Here is a 22,659-nt window from a genome sequence, read left to right as displayed (position 1 = left end):
TTTGGTTGTCCCCATTTGGGTGAGTTTAAACCCATGGCACACCTGTATTTAGTAATGTATTTATACGTTATATAGTACATAGTAATGCATTAGCCCTTGCTGCTGCCTGACCTGGACTTACATTAAATTCCCTTCTCAATTTCACTGGCTCTTCATTCTCCTTTGACTCTGGTCCACAAAAATTCTTAAGTCACTAATTCTGGGAATTCTCTCACCCTTTAAAGAGAGAGATTCAGCATCCCACAAGAGCAGGGTGAGATGTGCCACAAACCAGCAGCTCCGTTCCTTTACAACCACCTCAGCTACTCCCTGAGAAGCAGATCAGCATTCTACTGTCTATAAGAGTCTTCCTTCAACCAGCTCCATGTACACAAGAACTTAATATGGAGCAGCCAAAATCTAAAACAAGTTAAGGTGTCAGTATGGATGGCATGGGGTAAATACACGGTTGGATGGAGAGGTTATGAGGGTTGGGGTAAATGGGTTATGTTCTACAGGGAGGCCTATACCAAGTGGAAAACTAAAATTGCACGTTATGGATTCTACCTTGCTTAACATCTTTGCTTCCAGGAGGCAATGGATGTGGCCTCAGCTGCTTTCCAGATGATACCAAACTGGGGAAAAAGCAGGTACAAGTGAAACATTCTGACTAGTTATGACAAAAACCTTTCCCAGAGAGGTTCTGCAGTCCCCGTCCTTGGAGAACTTAGAAGACCTGCCTGGATAAGGTCCTGAAATATAAGGTTGGATCCCACAGGTGACTTGCTCTGAGCAAGACTGGACCAGAGACATCCTGAGGTCTCTTCCAACCTGGCCGACCCCATCCTGGGAACAATAGGCTTTACAAATAGGATACTGAGGTTCTGAACCCTCGAGGTAGTTTCACATGTGGTTTATTTCCAAGACTAGGCTCCAAAACATCCTAGTCAACAGCCATTTCCAATGCATTGAGTCCTGTGAGGAGGATGGGCCAGAAATAGGGCCAAGCTCCCACGTGGGGGGATTTAGCCAATCTCGGTCTCATTCAGGAAATAATAGAATATTCCTTCTGCTTCACATCACTGAGCAAGGGAGATGGAATCTGTCATCCCTCACCTGGCTGAAATGGGCCCCCACAGACAGAGTTTTGTTTTCATTCGTGCACAGGTACTAAACAACACCTGGCATCACATCAGCATTGAAAAGACCCTCAAATCAAACCTGGATCTCCCTTCTTGTAGCCCCCGAATCTCACATGCGTGCAGAAAATCAGCCCCACATGTATAACCCCTCTCCCAGTGGGACTCACAACAGCCCTCTGGATGTGACCTAAGTTCCAAAATCCTGCAAGCAACCTCCAGAATACCGAAGATGGGCAGTTTGTTTTAAGGAGAAACAATCCTCTGGCATTTAAAGAACTCATTGGGAGTGTGCGTGCTAGCAGGAAACAAGCTGCAAAAGGATGAGCTCAGAACATAACGTGCCCTAAAGATCCCACAAAACAAGAGAAAAGTGGTAGTCACTAATGAGACACAAAGAAAGACCGGCTCCCAAGCAGATGCTTAACTTTAAAAGCATAAATAATACTGAATGACTTCACATAGACACAGGGGTACACACGCAGGTGCTCCAAACAGAGCCTGAGAGAGGGCTTTGCTGAACCGGGATCAAAAAGGCTCAGCCCTGTGGAACCACTTGTTTACTGTAAACACCACCTCCAGACCGAAAACAAAAAGATAAAGTGAACCAGAAAACTGCGTGGGGGGAAGAGAGAGCAGCGGTGTGGGGACTGCTGGGCCCTGCGGCTGCCCCATGGCAGGCTGTGCTCAGCCCCATGTGCAAGCAATGAGGGTTCACCCCACATTTGACCAACGCCACAAGCAGTAGAGGTGAAGAATGATAGAATTATAGCACGGTTGGGTTGGAAGGGACCATAAGGATCTTCCAGCCTCAACCATTGCTATGGGTTGGGTGCCCATGGCAGCATGCTGCCCAGCATCCCATCCACGGCCTTGGGCACCTCCAGGGATGGGCAGCAGTGCCAGTCCCTCACCTCCATTCTCCTTGCTTCTAATCTAGACCTCCCCTCTTTCAGTCTACAGCCACTTCTTGATCAGTCCCAAGCAGACAGTGTGAAAAATCAGTCAAGCACAAAGTGAACGATGCGTTCTCAAGGTTTCAGGCCTTGCCCTCAACAACATGGCACCCGCCAAGAGAGGGAAGGCTCAGGAGTACAGTGGAAGGAAACGTTCCCAGTGTCATGGAGCTGAGCTCCTGGTAGCACAGAAACTCAGCACGAGGTATTCGGGCAGCAGGAACCCAGGTGGGATCTCCCCTTCCCTTAAAGGAAAGCGGACTCCTTCCTCCCCAGAATCAGGCCATCACCCCGCCATTGGGCCGCAGCTCCCCAGCCCTGCCTATAGGAAGCAATGTCTATTTTCCATTTAGATGAGGGTAAAGCCTTTAATTTCACCCTCCTGGCTGCAGCTGGAGCTCCCTTTTAACTGCTTGGGCAGGGGAGTGAAGACAGTTTTATATGGAAAAAAAAAATGCTGAAAAGGCCACTTTAATATGCTTGTATGTGAAAAGGAGAGAGCTTTTCATACTGCACGATAATGAGGGTCAGCGGGATATTACACTTCACCATATGGCTAATTTGCACAGCAGGTCAATGCTCTATTTGGGGGTTTTTTTCTTTTTCTTTTAAAGACGGCCCTATAGATTAAGCTGCATTAAGACTAAACAAGAAAATAATAATAATAAAGAAATAATGAAGCGTGAGGAGGAGATGCCCTCTAATGTTCAAGTTTGGAAGGGCTGGGAAAGAGATTTTGTAAAAATAAATAAATTAATTAAAAAGAAGGAAAACACATGAAGATGAGTGTGTAGGGACAAGGCAAGATGCAGATGGCAGCACCCTGCAAATGGCTCTGACTCCAACCCATGCCCATTGAAGATGGGGACACATCCCTACTGCCCGTAAAGGGCCATGCTGTCCTTTTGAAGCTCAGCATCCTATTCCTGTGGAGGAATATCTTAAAATATCCAAGTCAAACCTACCTGGATGCTTTCCCATGCAACCTGCTGCAGGGAACTGCCTTAGGGAGAAATTGGACTGGATGATCTCCAGAGGTCCCCCCCAACCCCTATGACTCTCTAAGTTGTTTTATCATTAGTGGAACGTTCAAGTAACTCTTGAAATACAGAACTTGTTTACTTGCATCAGAAAAGCCCATTTGTCCTGGATTGTCCCCACTCTGTGCCTGGCCCAGGCATGACCTGGTGAGGCACTTCCCGTCCTGGAGCCGTCAGCAGCCACAGCTCCCAAAAAATCTGGTGCCTAAAGATTAGGGAGCCCAACCCGAGCATCTGCAGAGGGCAAACAGTTTGATTAACGAGCCTGGCTTGTGTAATCACCTCCCGCCCTTCCCTGCTGCAGCACAGTGTTAATTTATTAAATACCTTAACAAAGGGCCTTTATTAGCAGCCTTCACTTGGCGGGCTGCTTACGGAGCGCTGCTAGCTACATCTCATAAAGCTTTAATTGACTGCTGCTTTTCACAACCTCTGACCTGGGAGCGCAAGCAACCGGCTGTGCTGGCTGAAGGGTGAGCCCTGAGGAGCTCCTGGCCCTGGGGAGCTGGTAGGGATGCGACCTGCTCAGATGAGCCCAAAGGAAGGGAGACCTGCAGATGGGCTCCTCCTGGCTCTCCGCAGCACCTGGAGCCAATTTGAGCTCCCATAGTTGCTTCCTTTATCCTAATAGGAAAATTTGATGTGGTGAGAAGTGTGAGGTCCTACGGCTTGAGTGATGTGCCATAAGTGAGGGATGTGGAGTGGAGCAAGACAGTGTCTTCTCAGTTAAAGATCATGGAACTGAGAAACAGAGGGGGAAGAGAAGGAGGAGATCCCTGTGCCCCCCACCATCCTATGATCCCAAGGAACAAAACCTGGCACTTCAACCTGCTCCAACACAAAAGCATCAAGAGGAACCAGAGGCAGAAATCCAAAGTGCCACAGAATGCTCAGCTTCAGCCATGAGTAGGGGATCCTGTTTTGTCGGGATGGAAAACCATCACAGTACCATGAAGACTGAAGAAGAGCTCTAACATCCCCAAGTCTGACTCTAACATCCCAACCCACCCCACCATGCCCACAACCGCATCCCTCAGTGCCACATCCCCACTGCTCTGCAGCACCTCCAGGGATGCTGACCCCACCACTCCCTGGGCAGCTGTGCCAGTGCCCGACCATTCTTTCAAAGAATAACTTTTTCCTAATATCCATCATTGTAGCTGCAGAAAACTTGGTGCTGACAACATGAAAAATCAGAGAATTAAAGACTTGCTTTGAAATCCGAACAGAAAACAGCACGAATGCACGGGGAGACTAAAGCAGCCAGCAAGCAGCTGCACCTCCAGCATGATGCAAGGGGCAAGCAGCTCCTATCTCTGCTCCCATCACAATCAGTGAGCTGCTCCTGCTACTCGCTCAGCTCACAGGGTTCTAACCTGGGTCCCAAATATTTGGCCTCCAGCCTCAGATGCTGGAACTAAGAGAACGGCACAGTTATCATAGAATGGATTGGGGTGGAAGGGACCCCAAGGATCATCAAGTTTCAACCCTCCTGCCAGAGGCAGAACCACCAACCTCCAGATCTGGGACTAGACCAGGCTGCCCAGGGCCCCATCCAACCTGGTCTTGAACACCTCCAGGGATGGAGCACCCACAGCCTTTCTGGGCAGCCTGTAAGCTATCAAAGCTTCCATCAGATAAAAATAAACAGGCATTGCTAATCCTTCAAACTGCAGAAAAAGAAGGCAAGAAAATGAGGATAAAGTGCACTTCAAGTGCTCAAATCCAGGGAAGAATCTGCTTTTCTTTCACTTCATTCCTATTTTTCATACACAAGTATAACCAGGAAAGAAATCAAGTTTGAAAGAGCAGAAGCCTCAGTTCTGTGAAGCAGCTCGAAGTATTTTCACCTCCTCCAAATATAAAAGAAACACTCTGAAGTCTTAATGTCACCTCAACCTTTGGCACCACTGGAGCTCTGAGGTCTTCCCTGCAGTTCCAAAGCAGTGCCCAGGAGCCCCAAAGTGGAAGCCACTCCTTGGATATTAGGAGAAATTTCTTCCCCAAAAGAGTGGCCAGGCACTGGCACAGCTGCCCAGTGAGTGATGGGGTCACCATCCATGGAGATGCTCCATAACCATGGAGATCTGGCACTTGGGGACATGGTTATAAGCATGGTGGGATGGGTTGGGCTTGAGGCTTTTCCCAACCTTATTGATTCCATGATCCCCACCAGCACATCCAGAGTTTGGTGGATCTTTCTCTCCCACCAACAGAGTCCATCCCTGGCCTGGCCTCGTGTTCAGAGTTCACATCACATCTCCCACCACATCCCAGGTTTCAGGTAACTCTGCAAAGGCAGAAGGGACAGCATCCCCTCTTAGAAGGTTGTTCCCTATGAGGAATTTAACCTCTGCAAAGCCAATGATGACCCTCCAGGAGAGAGGGCATCCTGCATGTGTTTGCACACCCCTAATATGACAAACAAGCAACCCCAGTAAATCTTTCAAATATTCCAAGATGCAAAAATCCACTTCCATCCCATTTTAATAGGCTGAAGTGTCAACCAGAAATGTGTTTTCCATTTAATAACGGTAGAAAAATAAAGTATATTTGCAACTGCTCAGTCATCGGTTTGGAGCTGCCGGGTTCATTTAACAAGAGCTTGGCAATGCAAGGCTCTCCGTTTGCGCTGCACACGTACCATTTGTTATGTTATCCTGCTGAGCCAGGATTGAGCACCACAGTTCTCCCTTAACTACACCGAGAAGATGTTGCCCCAGTCTAACACACCATTTAACATCACATCATCCTCATAAAGAGGGCTGGGCCACACGTATAAACACCGAACACATGGCCACGCTCTTGAAACCGTATTTATCAAACCAGTATATTAAAAGTAGAGATGTTCATCCAGAAGGAACGTGCAGAGAGACTCCAGTGCTTTCCAATATCCCCCTCGGGGGCCTTTGCTGATCTTAAAAACTTCACGTTTTAAGAGCTAGGGAAAAAAAAATAAATAAATAAAATAAAAAGAAGGCCTCCAAATTTGGAGCTGCTGTGCCTGACAAATGAAGTGAAGCGCGGAGCAACGCTGAGCTGTAAAAGGCGAGAAGGACATTAAACTTCTCTGAGATGACAGCTCGAGCTTTCACAGCTCCTTGGAGTTAATGCTGCTCCGAAGGAGCGCAAAGCAATGTGCGCAAATGGAGATGTGTTGGGACGTGTAATCTTCTGCTGAGATTAATTGTCAGAAGTTTATCATTTGAAGGGACTGCAGCACAACAGGAGATCCAACGCATGGTCGGACCTAGAAGACCGGCGACAGTGATAAGGAGGCAAACAAAACCCATTTCTCTCTGTTTTTAATAGCTTTGGTTGTGTTTTCAGATGACAAAATACATCACGTAACAGTGTACGTTTCTGAGAGCTCCGCCGATGGGCAGCGCCATACACATACACAGCCCTTTGGTCTTCCCAGCATCTAATGGAATATTTCCTGAAACTGCTCCAAGGACAGATAGAAAGAGACCTTCTCTTAGCACTAAATGGCTTTTCTCTATCAGCTTCATTTCTGCTTTCAGACTTTCCAGTCATCTGCATGCACCTCCCACCTTGTATATCCAATCCACCTGCTCTCCCCGGCATCCCCATGGACACAGCTGCTCCATACTGGTTCAAAAACCACTGATGAACTTCAATCTGTTTGGAAGACAACGTCTTTGGATGCTGCAACTTGCCAAGAGTAGCCCAACTTAGTTATCCAGAATTAGTGCCTCACATCACAACAGCCAGCTTGGATGCGGCTCTGGGAAGCCTGAGCTGGTGGGGAGCAGCCCTGCCCTTGGGGGCTTGGAACTAGACGATCACAGAATGGCCTGAGTTGAAAAAGACCACAATGATCATCTGGTTTCAACTCCTTGCTGTGTGCAGGGTCACCAACCAGCAGCCCAGGCTGCCCAGAGCCACATCCAGCCTGGCCTCGAATGCCTGCAGGGATGGGGCATCCACAGCCTCCTTGGGCAACCTGTTTCAATGCATCACCACCATCTGGGTGAAAAACTTCCTGCTGAGATCCAACCTAAACCTCCCCGTCTCAGTTTAAAACCATTCCCCCTTGTCCTACCCCTGTTCACCCATGTGGATCTCTGGAATCCCTTCCAGCCCAAGGCATCCTACAGTTCAGCCTTGTCCATGAAACCTGAATAACAGCTGAATGTTTTGCAGGGCACACTACAGGAGAATATACAGTAAAGCTGCATAAGGCTAAGACACGCCAACATAAAGGAGCTTCTACCAGACAAATATTAGCATCCACCCACCGAATAAATCTTTAATTCTGCAGAACAGGACTGGAAGGGGACCCAGAAAGAATCATGTCAGGTGAGCATCCCGAGTGAGCTCATAGTTCAACAGTTACATTGGGAACTGCGCCCCTTCTTGCACTCTGTGTTTCTTTCATGCCATCCCTCCTCGCAAAAAGCCAACAAACAACAACTCTGCCTTGCTGCACCAACAGCTCTGAGGTAGGGGAAGGCGATGGTTGAGCCCCACGCCGGGTAATGCTCGAAAGAAATCACAGCACGCTCAAACAATGGGATATTTGTCAAAGTGCAGCTCCATCACCAGCAATCATCTGTTTTTCATAACTACATTGGACCTAAACTGAATAGACTGAACAAGTAGCCTGTGTTTTTCATTCTGTGTCGCAGCTCCCTTTCCCCACCTCCCCACCCCCCCCCCTCCTTTTTAAGTCATAGTTTCAAAAGTTACCAAGCTATGATGTAGGCAGACATTGCCTCATTATAAATGGCACTGGCTTAATATTTTCAGGTTGCATTTTTGGCGATCCCCTCTTGGTTCCAGGTGACCTGCAAGGTTAATGCAGGGGGATGTGCCTCTTCCATATGCTTGCTTTCTATTCGCCCTCCCTGCAAAGGAAAGCACAGCCCTACACTTCCAGCACATAGAGAACTTCTAACCACAAGCTCTTCTTTCAGACTGTATTTAAAATTCATTAAAACTTTATAATGAATGAGCTGCCAGGAAAACAAACAAAACTATTCAGGACATGCCCATAGAGTCTTCCATGCAAGGCCACCAAGCACAACGCCTTTGGGAGGCAAATGTCTGCCCACAGAAGAAAGCTCACCCCGGTCCTGAGGAAGGAAGGAAATAGGTCACAAGCTTTGCAAGGAAGGATGCATCCCCACAACTAATCAGCTCTTGTCAAGTGCTCCCATCAATTAAAAAGAGAAAACAAGAGAAACTCATGTGAAGAACACAGCGCGGAACGAGTCCTTAAGAAAGCGGGTCCGGAGGGAGAGCAAGGAGCCGAGGGAAGAGGAAGGTGGGGGAAGAAGAGGCAAAATGGAATGAGGAGAACATCATCTGCAAACCTCAGCTGTTTCTCACTGCCTTTTCACCAGCTGGTGCTTTAAGCTCCGTGCCTCCTACCAGAGAGCTAATCACCCCAACAGACAGGATTCTGAGCTGATTACAGAGACTCACGGGGAAAAATATGTCCCTAAATATGGATATTTCCATTAGGAGACAGTGCTGTGCTGCTGGACGATCTGAGCTCAGTGCTCTCTGGGTTTTGTCCTCCCTGAACTCAAGCATGCACTCAGAAGAGCAGAAAAGCCCCCGTTCTGCATATTATGGGAAAGAATGCTGCTCGTTCCTAAGGCTCTTCCACAACATGTTTGGGTTGGAAAATTAAACCCGCATCTTTGTTTTTTGTTCTTTCAGCTCAGAACTTTGAGGAATGGTCAGGGAGGGCAGAAATACAAACATGAGAAAGCCCAATAAATTGACCTCCTGTTCCACATGCCACCGTAGGGAGCAGATTCAGTACTCCGTACATCTCCATGATAGAAGGATGCTGTGTCCAAGCATCTGCTTGCAGGTTTTCCATCCCAATGAGCCACGGTTATCAAATCTTTAAGGCAATGATGTGCACTAAGCAATTCAAACGGGAACACGGGATGCTGTGTGGGTCATTCCAACCTGCAGCAAACCAGCATGACTGCTGCCCTGAGCAGGTGGCTGTCCAGGTGGCACTGAAGTAGACTCCACAACCTCTCTAAGGTGACCAAACAAGATGCACAGAGAGGCTCTATATCTCCATCCGTGGGTATATTTGAAGCCCAATTGGACACCGCCCTGAGCAACCCCAGAGCAGCTGGATAAGGTGATTTCCAGAGGCCCCCTCCAATCTCATCCTATGACGCTGTGAAATGAACACAACAGTAATTATCCTACATGGCAACAACCCGAACACAACGTGGGCATCTGTACAAGTCAGCGTGCACCCATTCAGCTGTAAGCTCTACACACCAAAATGGTAGGAAGCTTCCTACCCAACAGCAGCTGTAGGAAACATGTTCTGTGGCATACCTAAGTTATTACAGCGATAAAAAGTTTGGTATTTAGTTCTCTGCATATCCTTTGGTTAACGTTACAAGCAAATTATTAAGAGGAACAGGACCAACTTTTCAGTTTCATTGTTCCTAATAGTTTTCATCCTGAAGGATTCCAAAGCATTTCAACACCACCCGACAGCCATCACTCAGGCAAGAGGCTTTAGACAAGCTGGAGGGAGTGAAGCAGAAAACAAGATTTAAGGGCAAAAGAGAAAACCCTGCTCTTGTAACAGCTCCGGTGAGTTGTTCTGTGTCAGTGAGCAGCAGATTTGTGGAATCATGGAATGGTTTGAGTTGGAAGGGACATTTAAAGGCCATCCGGTCCCACTCCCTGCAATGAACAGGGACACCCAAAGCTCTATCAGGTGCTCAGAGCTCCATCCTGTTTGAGCTTTGGTGCCAATGAGGCATCCAGTGGCATCTCTGGGCAACCTGTGCCAGTGCCTTGCTAAATCAAGCCCCAGAAGCTGTAGGTATCTCTGTTCATTGCAAAGGAGACAAGCTAGATGAGTTTTTCCAAGTCAAACCACCCCAAGACTCTATGAAGGCTGCTTTCTGGTCTCAGAGAATCACAGAATCATAAAATGGCTGGGGTTGGAAGGGACCTCAAGGATCACTAAGCTCCAACACCCCGCCACAGGCAGGGCCAACAACCTCTACATTTAATACCAGATCAGGCTGCCCAGGGCCCCATCCAACCTGGCCTTGAACACCTCCAGGGATGGATGGGGCATCCACAGCCTCTCTGGGCAGCTGTTCCAGCACCTCACCACTCTCAGAGTAAAGAACTTCCCCCTCACATCCAACCTAAATCTTCCCTCCTTCAACTCAAAGCCATTTATTTCCCCTTGTCCTGCTGTTATCTACCCTTTCCAAGAGTTGGCTCCCCTCCTGTTTATAGGCTCCCTTTGGGTACTGGAAGGAGCTGAAGCAACTTTTGGGTTCTTTGTGCTTCTCTTCTTCCCCCCTCCCAGCCGAAGCCACCTTGCTCCTGGAATGTGAAGGCAGCATTTGTTCATTGTAAGGGCTCTGCCTTGTTTCCACATTTTCCTGAACAAAGGACTGAAATAGTGGGTATATGCGTCACAAGCCTGGACCGAACATTGCTCACCCTTTCCTGCACAAATATTTGTAAACAGATCGAGAATTAATGTCCAGCCAACTCAAGACCCTTCATAAAAAATGGTTTTATTGAAAACAGGATGGCAATCATTTCCCAGACACGCTGCATATAGGCCTTCAAGATGAGAAACAACGTACACAGCAGGAAAACAGCAACCCGCAGCTGTGCACCGAGCGAGATGCATAAAACACGGTGGCTTATTATTTTACAGCCTCCACCCCCACAAACGCTCCCTTCTTAGAAATAATAATCATAATAATAATATAATATGAAGTTTCTGGTCAGCACATGATAATTCCCTGGGGTTCATTTATGCATAAAACATACAGCTCTGCTAACGTGAGCAGCTCAACAATCCTCATTGGGAGGACCTTTCCCCATGCCTCTTTTTCTGTAATATTCTATAATACTTTTCTAATATGCTCTTTTGTGCTGACAAAGCAAGAAAGGGGATGGGATATTCCCCCAGTGTCATTTCCATGCACACCTTCTCTCTTTTGCTTTCCAGTGTTCTATACACATGGAGTATATTGGCAACGCCAACAGGGGCAGCCCATGAGGAAGATTCATAGCTGGGACTCAGCTCCCCCTCCACTTTCTGGTGTTAGGACATAAAATAATGTTGGTTTGGTTTTGCTTCTTTTGCTACAGCAGCAATAACAAGACATAGGATTTCCTCCTATGTCTTGTTATTGGAATGAGCCGAGTTGATTGCATTTGAAAAGAAGGCAAAGAAACATCTAATACAGGATGATAGAAGAGATGCAGCCACATTCCTCTTGCAAATGGGCAGACAAAATAAATACAAAGAGGGAAATTTAAATTAGTAACAGTGGAGAAAAATACAAAGGTGGTTAAAGACCAGAACTGGGACCCAGAAAGGTTAGGAAGCCTCCAGCTCTGAAGATCCTTGAAACTCAACAGCATGTAGATTGGAGATCCTTGATGTAAGTAACCTCAAGCCAGGAGTCTCCTACAGCCTTAATCACTATGAGTCTATTGTGAGACTGCAGGATTAAAAGAGCTTTAACAGAAATGCTTCTCAGAGATTCTCCTTTCAGTTCCATTGAGCTTTACCTTAGAAAACTCAACCCTCTCCAGGGACATTCTTGGCAAATTAGTGCACTTCCATCCTTAACTTCCATGATTAACTTCTCCAACAGTGACTCAGAAGAGGCAACAGAAAACATTCCCATCCACACTGCAATCAACACCAAACTGGGGAGCAGAAGTCAACACAGTAAGGAGCAGGGCTGCTACCTGAAGAGGTCTCAGTGTGAAATAGAAACCTGATAAATGCCAAGGTCCATACCTGGGAGGAAGGAGCCCTCACCAGGCACCAATGGGGCTGGGGAGCAGCTCTGGGGATGAGCACCAAGATTTAGCAGGTGAAGCTGAGCAACCTGCTCCGACCTCAGTGTGTGCAGAGCATGAATGGGTCCTCCTGATTACCCCCCTACCCTATATAAGAATCCATCCTCCATGACCCCACAAAACGCTGAGCAGATGCAATGCACTTCCCACTGCCAGGACCAAGAGAGTCAGCTTCTTTCTTTCTTTAACCACCGTGACTGCAAAGGGATTGAAAATGAACTCAGTGCTCAATGTAAACTATCGGTACATCTTCAGCAAATGAAGGCAGAGCTCTGCAAAGCCCTGGGAAAGCAGGGCTGCTGTAACCTCAGGTGACAAGCAGTCTGCATCCGGGCTATTGTAGTAAACGTAAGGGGTTTATTTTTCCCCTCCTCCTAACATGTCTGTTTTCCAAGCTGAATATTTTAAGAATCAAGGCTGCCTGTGATCATATCTAGCCGGCTTAGAATGAACACTGATTTCTTTGCTGCTTCTTTGATCGAAGCCAAGTGGTTTTCTCATGGGTAATAAGGTCACAGGGTTAAAAGAGCAATATGACAATTACAAAAGTTAAATCTATTGCCACTACAGACAGACACACTACCCAGGGTCCATTAGCACGTAGTACAGAATGGTTATCACAGGTCACTGACACCAGTTCACTCTAATGGCTTTTCCTGTGTCCTTATCAATGCGGTGCACAAAGTGTCTCACCCTCAGCCTTTCCCTATGATCTCAGTGCTGTGTTTATAGCTATCTAACCCCACCAGGCACCAGTGGGTCAGCCAAGTCAGCAGACAGTGAGATACGCCAGGACAGAGCGATGGGACAATCTGCAAAGTGTCTGAGATGAACAAGGAGTTACCAGAGACTTCGAGAAGGAAAGTTTTTCCATTCCACCCCCCCCTTCCTTACCCCCCAACCCCTAAAAAATAAAGGTGTTTAAACTATTTATGTTCCCAAGGACACGGAGGGAAAAACTTTACAACCCTGATCTCCAAAATAGAAGGAAAGCCACAGACTTTCCGTGGTACAGTTCGTATTTCAGCATCAAATAAAAGAAACAACTCTAGAGTTACAGAGAGGGGGGGAAAAAAAAGAAAAGAGAGGGTTGGGGAGTGCTTATTATTTGAGCTGTGGTTCCTATAAGGGACTTTCTCACCCCTTTGAAAAGAATTTGAGTTGTTTTGTACCCTTAGCAAAAGGACAAACGTTCCGGTGCCAACAAGAGCCTGCAATGGGGCAGAGGTATGGGAAGGTTCTGGGGTCTGAACATAGTAACCCATCGTAGCCAGAAGCAAACACAAACCCTGGTTTCTCCTCCCAAAGCTCTGCATGGCAAAGAGAACACAAAACATCATCCTCATCCATAGAACAGGCAAGCCAGAACTTACCAAGTGAACACAGCCAAAGCACGCAGTGTGTATTTTACTATAGGAACCTCACAGACCTCTTATATTGAGTATTTTTAATAGATTCGTTTTGTTTTTCAATTTGCTTTACGTTTTCTTACCTCTCCTAATGCATTTCGTGCATCAAAGCAGCTTAGGGTCAGAGGGGCTCTGGGTAGAAGCAATAGAGCTGATAAAAATGTCAGTGGTGAGATATGACAAATTTATAGTAAATACCTGTCAACTGCTATTTATCTAAATGATCCAGCTCTGGGATTCTCCACAAATACCCCATCAGCTGCAAGCCAGCTCCATTTTTACACCCGTATTTACATCAGAATCTGCTCCTTCTTTTTCTTCTTGTCGGCGGGGTTTTTTTTTGGACACTTGTTCTTTACCCTAATATGACCCCTTTGTAGCTCGGATCAAAGAGCTGGGAGCGTCAATACCAGTGTCTTCACCAACATGTGAAGAACCTCAAAGTAATTGGTTACCAATTAGCATAAACCTTTACAAGAGAAAAACACCTCGGCTGAGACGAACCCTGAGCGCTACCAGGCAGCAGCACGGGCTGAAGCAGGAGCTCCAATGACCTGAATCACTTTCATCTGCCCCACAGACAACTGCTTGGGAGCGCCCTGCCTACAAATTATCCTCCCTTTCTCACCTTTCTTTCTTTCTGTTTTAATTCCTTTCTGCTCTCCGTTCCCTCTTTGCTTTCTGACTCGCTACAGCTTATGGGAAACATGAAACAAAAACTGCTTTTCATTTCATGTTATGTAAAGCAAAGCAATTCCATGTCTTGGCCTTGAAATACAAGGCTCCCAACAGCTGTTCAGATGCTCCAGCAGATAAACCATCTGGCCCAAACCTCACCTTTCCTAATTTATTTTGGATATCGATCAAAGCAACCTGAGCATTACATAGACTTTCGTCAAAGGCAACATAAAAGATAAAAACGTCAATGGCAAAATCACTTCACTGAAATCACCTTGTTTCTTCTTTATATAATAACATTACCACTTTTTCAACAAACTTCTCTATTAACTCAAAGAGAAGATGTACCTGATACCAACAGCCCAGCAGCCTCACCGCCCTTCAGATGAATGTCCTCAAATAGCTCATGGCTGCTCTACCGAAACCAAAGGGATTTTTGGCACTCAACCCCAGCTGAAAGCAGAGCCAACCTTGCCCATGGAGCCCACAATCTGCACCCTGACCTCACTGCCTCTGTCTCTTACTTCTTTATACATCGTTTCTGACTTCTCCAGGACCATAACATCCATGCTCTGATATTTGGGTGGTCCTGTGTAGAGCCAGGAGTTGGGCTTGACGATCCTTATGGGTTTCTTCCAACTTGGGACATTCATTGAATCACAGAATGACTGAGGCTGGAAAGGACCTGAAAGGTCATGAAGATCCAACTGCCCCACCACATGCAGGGCCAACAACCTCCACATTTAATACCAGCCCAGGCTGCCCAGGGCCCCATCCAACCTGGCCTTGAGCATCTCCAGGGATGGATGGGGCATCCACAGCCTCTCTGGGCAGCTGCTCCAGCACCTCAACACTCTCATAGTAAAGAACTTAGGACACCCTACGATCCCATGACACTTATCAGTCTCTTCCAACTTGGGACATTCTATGATTCCATAACCCTTATGGGTCTCTTCTAACTCAGAATACTCTGTGATCCTACAGTCCCAGTTTACGGCTTTTTCCAGGTGTTTTTTACTTGTTTTCTGTCTTGTTTTACACCTCCTAATAAAAGGACATTGTATGTTTTTCAATACTACCAGGCTGCCTGCTGAAATACCAAGTTGCTTAATGGTCAGTGACTCACACTGACTTGAAACTTCACCTGTAAAGCCTCATTTCATGCAATTCAATGTAGGTTTGTCACATGAGGAAATCACAGTCCGAGTAAGAACTTGTTGTTTAGGGACATAACCCCAAAGTCTTACACCGCAGTCAGGAAATCAAAGGGCTAATTGCAATCACTACGCACAGCGGAACGAAGCAACGAAGGCTTATCCAACCAACACAAAGGACACACGCACTCCTGCAATGTTTTGTTCCATCACTCCAAGGATTCAAAGCCTCCCCTACGCCCATGTGTTCCTCAGGGCAGCGTCACCCGGGCCATTTCCCACACGACACGGGATCGCCGATGAATGGCCCCATAAAGCATCCCACCGGGGCCCGTCCTGCCGCGCCAAGGCCCAGCTCTCCATTAACCACCGCCTGACCCTTGTTCACTTTCTTTCCCCCTCCTCTGCCCTTCCTGAGAAAGTTCAGCGCTTCCTGGAAAAGTCTCGCTGCCGTTTGATATTGTACTTCGCCTTGGTTGCTGAAGGAAGGATTTACAGGTGCCTGGCCCCGTCTGTAAGACCATGACCGAAGGCTGACCTCGCCTTACAATATGTGAACTTCTGCCCTGCTGATAAGGCTGGCAGATATGAGTAGGATTTTTCAAATAATCCTTTGGGAATTTATAAGCAGCGCAGCCATAAAACCGAGGTGACTGGAAGGTCGATTTCACTAAAAATAATAAATATCTCAATGTTTATTCAACGTGGGCCTTTTTAACTGCAGGCCAAGCATTTAGATAACGCTATTGTAAATGACAAATATTAGGATTTTTTGGTAACTATTACATTATGATCCTTCCGTCTGACACTGATGTGGTCGTTTCCCTCGCTGGATCTCTGGCATTGTTCAGCTCAAGTTGGGCCTAGAAAGCCAGCTCAGGCTTTGAGCACGGGTCAGAAAAAGGGCAACTTTCTTTTCGGGAGGCTTTCCTAGGGGTGCTCACCTCGTTCTGCTCCTATCTCACCAGCACACCTTCTTCAGAGCTCTGCCCTGCTCTTTCCACTCAATACTATGGCTTTTGGCTTAAAAAGAAGAGGGAGGACGAGAAGGACTGAAGGAGATGACTCAGTGCAGAGGGTGGCAACACACTGGCACAGGTTGCCTATAGAGGCTGTGGATGCCCCATCCCTGCAGGCATTCAAGGCCAGGCTGGATGTGGCTCTGGGCAGCCTGGTCTGATGGTTGGCACCCCCACACATAGCAGGGGGCTGGAACGGAATGATCACTGTGGTCCTTTTCAACCCAGGTCATTCTATGACTATGATCAGCTGCAAAGCACTGGCCATGATTCCTAGCTTTCCCTCATATGCTTTGGAGAGCTGCACAACCAATAACCTTCCAAAGCAATAAGCAAAGGAACAAGATGGAGAAACAACAAAATTCCAGTGACACTCTGAGCCCAAACCTACAACACTACATAAACGTGAGCCTTTCCAGTGCACAAAACTGCTACAACCAACAATGAGAACCCCTCATCCTTCCCCTAACAGCATTACACACAATTACACAGGCATATACCCTCACATGAGCAAGTAAAAACCCCTCAACCTGTAAGCTACACAAATAGGATTCCTAAGGCTGTTTTCATTATACACAGACTTCAGTGAAGTTTCTCCAAAGAAAGTGACACTTTGAAAGGCACAAAGCATTTCAACCCAGTTGTAATCTTCAATTAGCACACTCCCTGCACCGGGCTTCCAACGCCGGCTCTGAGTGGAGCCTTCATCCAAGATAAACAGGGTAACACATTTTGGGTAGGTTAACTTATTCATTCCTCTACAGAATCACAGCCATGAAGCCAAATTACATAATTATTAACAGATGAGGGCACAAAAAAAAAAGGAAAAAAAGATTTTACATAAATGTTTTTAATGACAATTCTTTTCCTTTTGCAAATTCGTTTGTATGTCTTGCTGGAGAGCCTGTCTTTCAGAAGTGCCTCAAAAAACAATGCTCTCTCAAGCCTGGCTCCGCTGAGGAAGGGGAGGAAAGCTGCTAACAGAGCCGTGCTTTCATGTGCTGCCTGGCTTCCCGTAGCCCAGCTGCAGAAGTGAGGACTGGAGAGCTCAGCAGAAGACATTACCAACATTAAGGAACAGATGCAAATAACACAGGTTTGGGGGTCGGGAGATTTGTATGCTACAAGGCTCTTCTATTGCCAAAGGTGTGTTGGAAATTAATAGTCAAGGTGCAAGCTACAAAGGTCACCTTATCATAGAATGGCTTGGCCAGAAAACAAATGGAAGCACAGAGCACCTCCAGTCTGGCCACATTTTCTAGTGCATGTAAAGGAGAAAAAGCCCAACTGTTGGCAAACTGGATGTGACACAGTGACACTGGGGTCTGGTTAAACAGCAGCAAGCACAACTCTAGCAAACTTCTCCAAAGTGCAACAGATAAGGTCTCTAAAACCATTCAACTTCTCAATCTGCACTGAATAATGAAGTTATGTCGGTCAGAGGAGAGATCTTTAAGATGAATCTGCACCCAAGGTATAAAGCAACGGGCCTACAAACCCAAGTAGTGGGAGCAAATATCCCCTGTTGTTCCAGCAGGCTGCCGGCAGCAGGGCTCACTCACCAGCACGGAGTAGATGTGCAAGCAGCGATACACGGGCGAGAAGTCCACCAGCTCCTGGGCCCCGGGCACCTGGAAGAGAGCAGGAGGTCAGAATGCAATTCCAGGTGCAATTCCAACAATTCAAAGTGCAATTCCATCCCACCCCACTGAGACCAGTGCAGCTCAAAGGGCTGCAAGGCTGAGAGGTGCACTGAGATTTCAGGGCTGCACCAATTGCAGTCATCACTGACATCTGTCTATATATCTGCACATACTACTCTGAAAGTTTTTCAGAGTAGAAAACCAGCACTGAGTGTTACTTTTGCTCCACTTGAGCTTCCTTCTGAAATCACATTCACCTTTCATCTTTTTGTTAGCCAGCTCAGCAGAGATTTAATTTTGACCATAAGCTTAAACACAAGTTTAAGCATCCATGCAACACAACAGCAGCCTTTTCCTATATTTCCAGTCTGATTTCTTTAAAAGCATCGATTCTTCTTTTTTCCTTTTGAAAGAATAAGCCACACAGACTCCAGCACCTTTCAACAACAGCAGTGAGCCTCTCGCAGGGACAAGGAAGAGCAATTTGGAAGGGTGGGACAGAAGGAGAGAGGGCAAGAGGAAGATCAGAGAGGAAATTTGCATACAAGAAGCTTCTGTCCTTTGGATATGTTGAAGCCAACACAGCATTAAGCTTTTTGGCCAAGGCATAAAGCTAAAGCAACCCTCCTTCTCCCCCAAAATCCAGAGAGGAAGGGAGTGTTCTGTTGACACGCAGAGGAAAAAAACAGGAGAAAGATGAAAGGGACCAATGGACAGGCCTGGGAAACATGTTTATTTTTAATTATGCTTAAGAGGCATTCTGCTAAAAAGGAGGTAGGATGGAGCAGGAGAAGGCTGTGGCTGGATGAGGGCATGCCAATCTCCACCAGCGCTGCCTAAAGCACCTGGGGTGAGCGGGCCTCATCTGCAATGGCTTTGGGCAGGAGAGTGCAGAACAGGTCTGGAAAGGGAAATTATGTTAAAGCTCTTCTGGCTGAGAAATCCTAGAGTGCAAAACCTCCAGAGATGGCTACAAAAAGGCAGATGAATGCCAGGACACGACGGGCCCAATCATCCCCAGTGACCACCACCAGCATTGGGATGGACCCCGAGAACACTTCTAAAGGAGGGGAGATCTGTCACCTCCTCCCACCACCATCACAGCAGGAGATATTTTCCTATCAAGCTGAATTCAGGATCAAACAGTTTTGCTCCTCTCAGGTTCGGAGCATTAGCTGAACAACGGCCCACGGAGAAACATTTCTGATAAAGATTCATGAAATCGGGCTATTGCCAAAAACGAAGCTCACTCGTCCAGAGAAATCCTTTCAAAGCAGACTGCAGCCATTTCACAGCCTCTGATCTTCTGTTAAAATCTTTTAAGCCCACACACACGCTCACAAAAAAATACGCTGGACGTTCCTGCAGAGTTAATATTGGAGCCATCAATGATTTTAATATTGCTAATCCACTTAGAAGGCTCCCAGGCACGGCTCTGTGCAAAGCCTGGAACACGCTCGTGAGAAAGTGAGCACCCAAACCTTGTGCTGTGATTCTACCTACCAAGTTTGAAGGAGCACCTTGTCCACATCCAGCCCCACAGCAGCAATGACAACGTGCCACTGGAGCCCAATTCAGCCTCTGCTAACATCCCCCATTCACTACAGGCAGTGAGTCCAGATGGCCTTACAGGTCCCTTCCAACTCAAATCATTCTATGAGTCCATGATCAATGCAAAACTCAGGCAGTTTCAGCATATTGTGCAGTAAGAGCTGCTTTCTAAGGCAAAGGGATGGTACATTTATGGTTTTCCAAACAGAAATCCACTTTCCCAGCTGGAACCTCATGCAACACGAGAGAAACACGGGCATTCTTCAGGCTGAGCACAGCCCCTCTAACATCATTCATACAATGGCTTGGGTTGGAAGGGACCTCAAGGATCACCAAACTCCAACCCATGCTGCAAGCAGGGCCACCAATCTCCACACTGAGTAGCAGACCAGGCTGCCCATGGCCCCATCCAACCTGACCTTGAACACCTCCAGGGACGGGGCATTCACCTATTTGAGTTTCTTCCCCAAAGCTGCACTGCAAGCACTGAAAAACATAAATAAACCTTTGATTTTGGAAACACAGCACTGCAATGAGAACTAGAAGCCTCCTCGACAGAACTAATTACTCCCCTGACATCTCCACTTCTGCCTAATCTTTTTTTTCCCCCTTTTTTAGTTTATAGAACAAAGAGTTTATTCATTTTGTCCAGAGTTCTCCTGTTCTGCAGACCTTGTTTCCAAACCCCGTGTCCAGCACGCTCGCGGTACAGAGCTGTCAGCCTCTGCAAACAGCCCAACCCCTGCTTTCTGCAGGAGCACTTTCAGTTGGGTTCAACGTTGACTGTAGAAAATTTAACCCATTAAAGTCAAGTTTTCAGTGTAAATGCTCATCTGCAGCTGACAGGGTCACAAGCCTGTCCCAGAGATGGCTTGGTGGATGCCCCGTCCCTAGAGACACAGCTCTGAGCACTTGGTAGAGTTGTAGCTGTTTCTATTCACTGCAGAGGAGCTGGATCAGATGGTCTTTAAGGGTCCTTTTCAACACCAATTGATTCTATGATGATTCTACAATGCCTCTGATGAGGGGTGCTACGGTCTGGTCTTATGCAAATTTGCAATACAATGGCTTGAATCTCTGATCCTTGCTACTTCCCCATGTAAAGACATAACACAAGCATAGATACATTTGCCCCTATTTCATTAAGAAAAGAAAAATCTACTTTGAAACACCAGGATTTGTGAGCCAGAAGTACCAGTTAATGAACTGTCCCTTGGACCCATTAACCCAAGTACATGGGCTCACTGGTGCAGATCATAGAATCACAGAATGGCCCAGGTTGGAAGGGACCTCAAGGATCATCAAGCCTCAATCTGCCACTACCAACCTCCACACTTAATACCAGCCCAGGCTGCTCAGGGCCCCATCCAACCTGGCCTTCAACACCCCCAGGGATGGATGGGGCATCCACAGCCTCTCTGGGCAGCTGTTCCAGCACCTCACCACTCCCACTGTAAAGAACTTCCCCCTGATATCCAACCTAAATCTGCCCTCTTTCAACTTCAAACCATTTCCCCTTGTCCTGCCATTTCTTGTCCTTGTAAAGAGTTGACTCCTCTCCTGTTTAAGTACTGGAAGGCTGCAATGAGGTCACCTTGCAGCCATCTCCAGGCTGCAAGCCCCTACTGCTGGAAGAACCATTGGTTCTACATATCTTCAACAATCCTCATCTTATTTCTCCGGGTACCAGCAGCCTGGGAGTTGTTGGAGGATGCTCAAAGCACTGCGGTACTGGAAGCAGCTGCATCATCCTACAGACTGATCTCACTCTGGCTGACATCAGAGACAGCAGGCAGACAGCTTTGTCTGGAAATAGAAAGCTTTCTCTCCATGTCCAAGATGTTTTTTTTTCCTATGGAATTGCTAGTGAGAGCAAACAAAAAGTGTTGGCTGATGGCACCCAACACAGCCATTTATCAGGGAAAGCAAGAGAGCCTCTTTGGGGTCTTGACTCTAGCTCCCTACATTGCCATCAATCTCTTACATTCACCTAGAGAATTACAACACTCCTACAGCCAGGTCAACCTGAAAGAATGCCAGAAGTATGATGAGTTTTGGCTACACCTCACACCTGCTGATGTCCTCAGTGCCAAACTCCCTCTCCGAGCAGAAAACCGTCTGTGATTTGATTTGTTCTTCAGTGAGAGATGAGGGGCTGTTACTCCTCCCTTACAACCTTCCCTCTCCCACAGAGGAGAACCAGGAGGTCCATTTCCACCCAACCATGTCACAAATGCCTGGCCAGACTTCTGGAGAACAAGAAGAAATGAGGCAGAATGCAGGCGAGCTTTGTCCTGATGTATTCAACGGGATGGCAAAAGAAAAGTCACTGGAAACGAGAAGAATCTGGATGAGCTTTGTAGTAAAAAGCATCCAGAACACTACAAAGGGAGCAGCTGGCACACATAGAGCGGTCCATGGAACTGCTCAGTATGAAACACTGATCCTCCTCCCACCACTTGACATACATAAAAACTGAACTCAAGACGTCTCCCAGATCACTTTACAGTTGTGCCCACACTCTTGCTCTCATTATAGTGGGAGCTTCCACCACAGCGAAGCATCTGTCTGGTCCATGATGTCTCCAGAGTGTAGAACTCAAATGGAGTGAGGAACCACGCCTCACAACGGTCCTCTTGAATGTAGTTGGCACAGCTCCCCGTTGCTGCCCAAGAGAGAAAATGATCTGCATAGAAAAATACATGCAACAGTAGAAGCAAAACTCCTCTGCTCTTCTGTTCCTTTCAAAGCTTTCCCTGTTAATTCTACTGCCTGGATGAAGGGGGGGAAGAACAGTGAGATCTCTGGAGCAGTTCATCCAGCCTTGATGGATAACTCTGTATCACAGCCTGCTGAAGGGCTCAGGTATTTCCCAGAGATAAAAAGGATTGTATTTAACTCAATTTTTGCAGATTCAGCCAAGGAGCAGGATCAGAAGCTCCCTCCTGCCAAACACTTAATCAGAACCACCTCTGAGGATCATTCTGTTTTCAGCTCTGAGCAGGATGGGGTGCAGGAACCCTTCATTCCTCAGTCCCAGATTCACCCACCACTGGCTGTCCTCCAAACAGAAGCCTCAAGCTGTGCCTTAACAGTACTCAGCCTCTTTGTCACTACACAGAGGATATAACTGGAAGGAGAAGAGGTCAAGCTACCAGTTGAAAAGCAGGGAATAAACATCAGCCATGAAAAACAATATTGACGTTGCCCTGTCGCTGCCAGAAACCTC

General features: G+C 47.0%; 1 protein-coding gene across 14 annotated transcripts in view; it reads right to left on the bottom strand.

The window, feature by feature from the left end:
* EXOC6B (exocyst complex component 6B) overlaps positions 1 to 22,659 on the bottom strand; it is a 222,204-nt gene that overhangs the window by 108,050 nt on the left and 91,495 nt on the right. For all 14 annotated transcript variants that reach the window (XM_085547581.1, XM_085547582.1, XM_032444054.2 and 11 more), the window contains one exon: positions 17,799 to 17,867. In XM_085547581.1, coding sequence (XP_085403707.1) covers positions 17,799 to 17,867 — 69 coding nt within the window. The remainder of the gene's footprint in view (positions 1 to 17,798; positions 17,868 to 22,659) is intronic.

Source organism: Coturnix japonica, chromosome 4, assembly GCF_054131305.1.
Source record: "Coturnix japonica strain WE chromosome 4, WE-NBRP24, whole genome shotgun sequence".
Classification (NCBI taxonomy): domain Eukaryota; kingdom Metazoa; phylum Chordata; class Aves; order Galliformes; family Phasianidae; genus Coturnix; species Coturnix japonica.
Note: the sequence above shows the minus strand (reverse complement) of the source record. Positions and strands in the feature narration are given on the sequence as shown.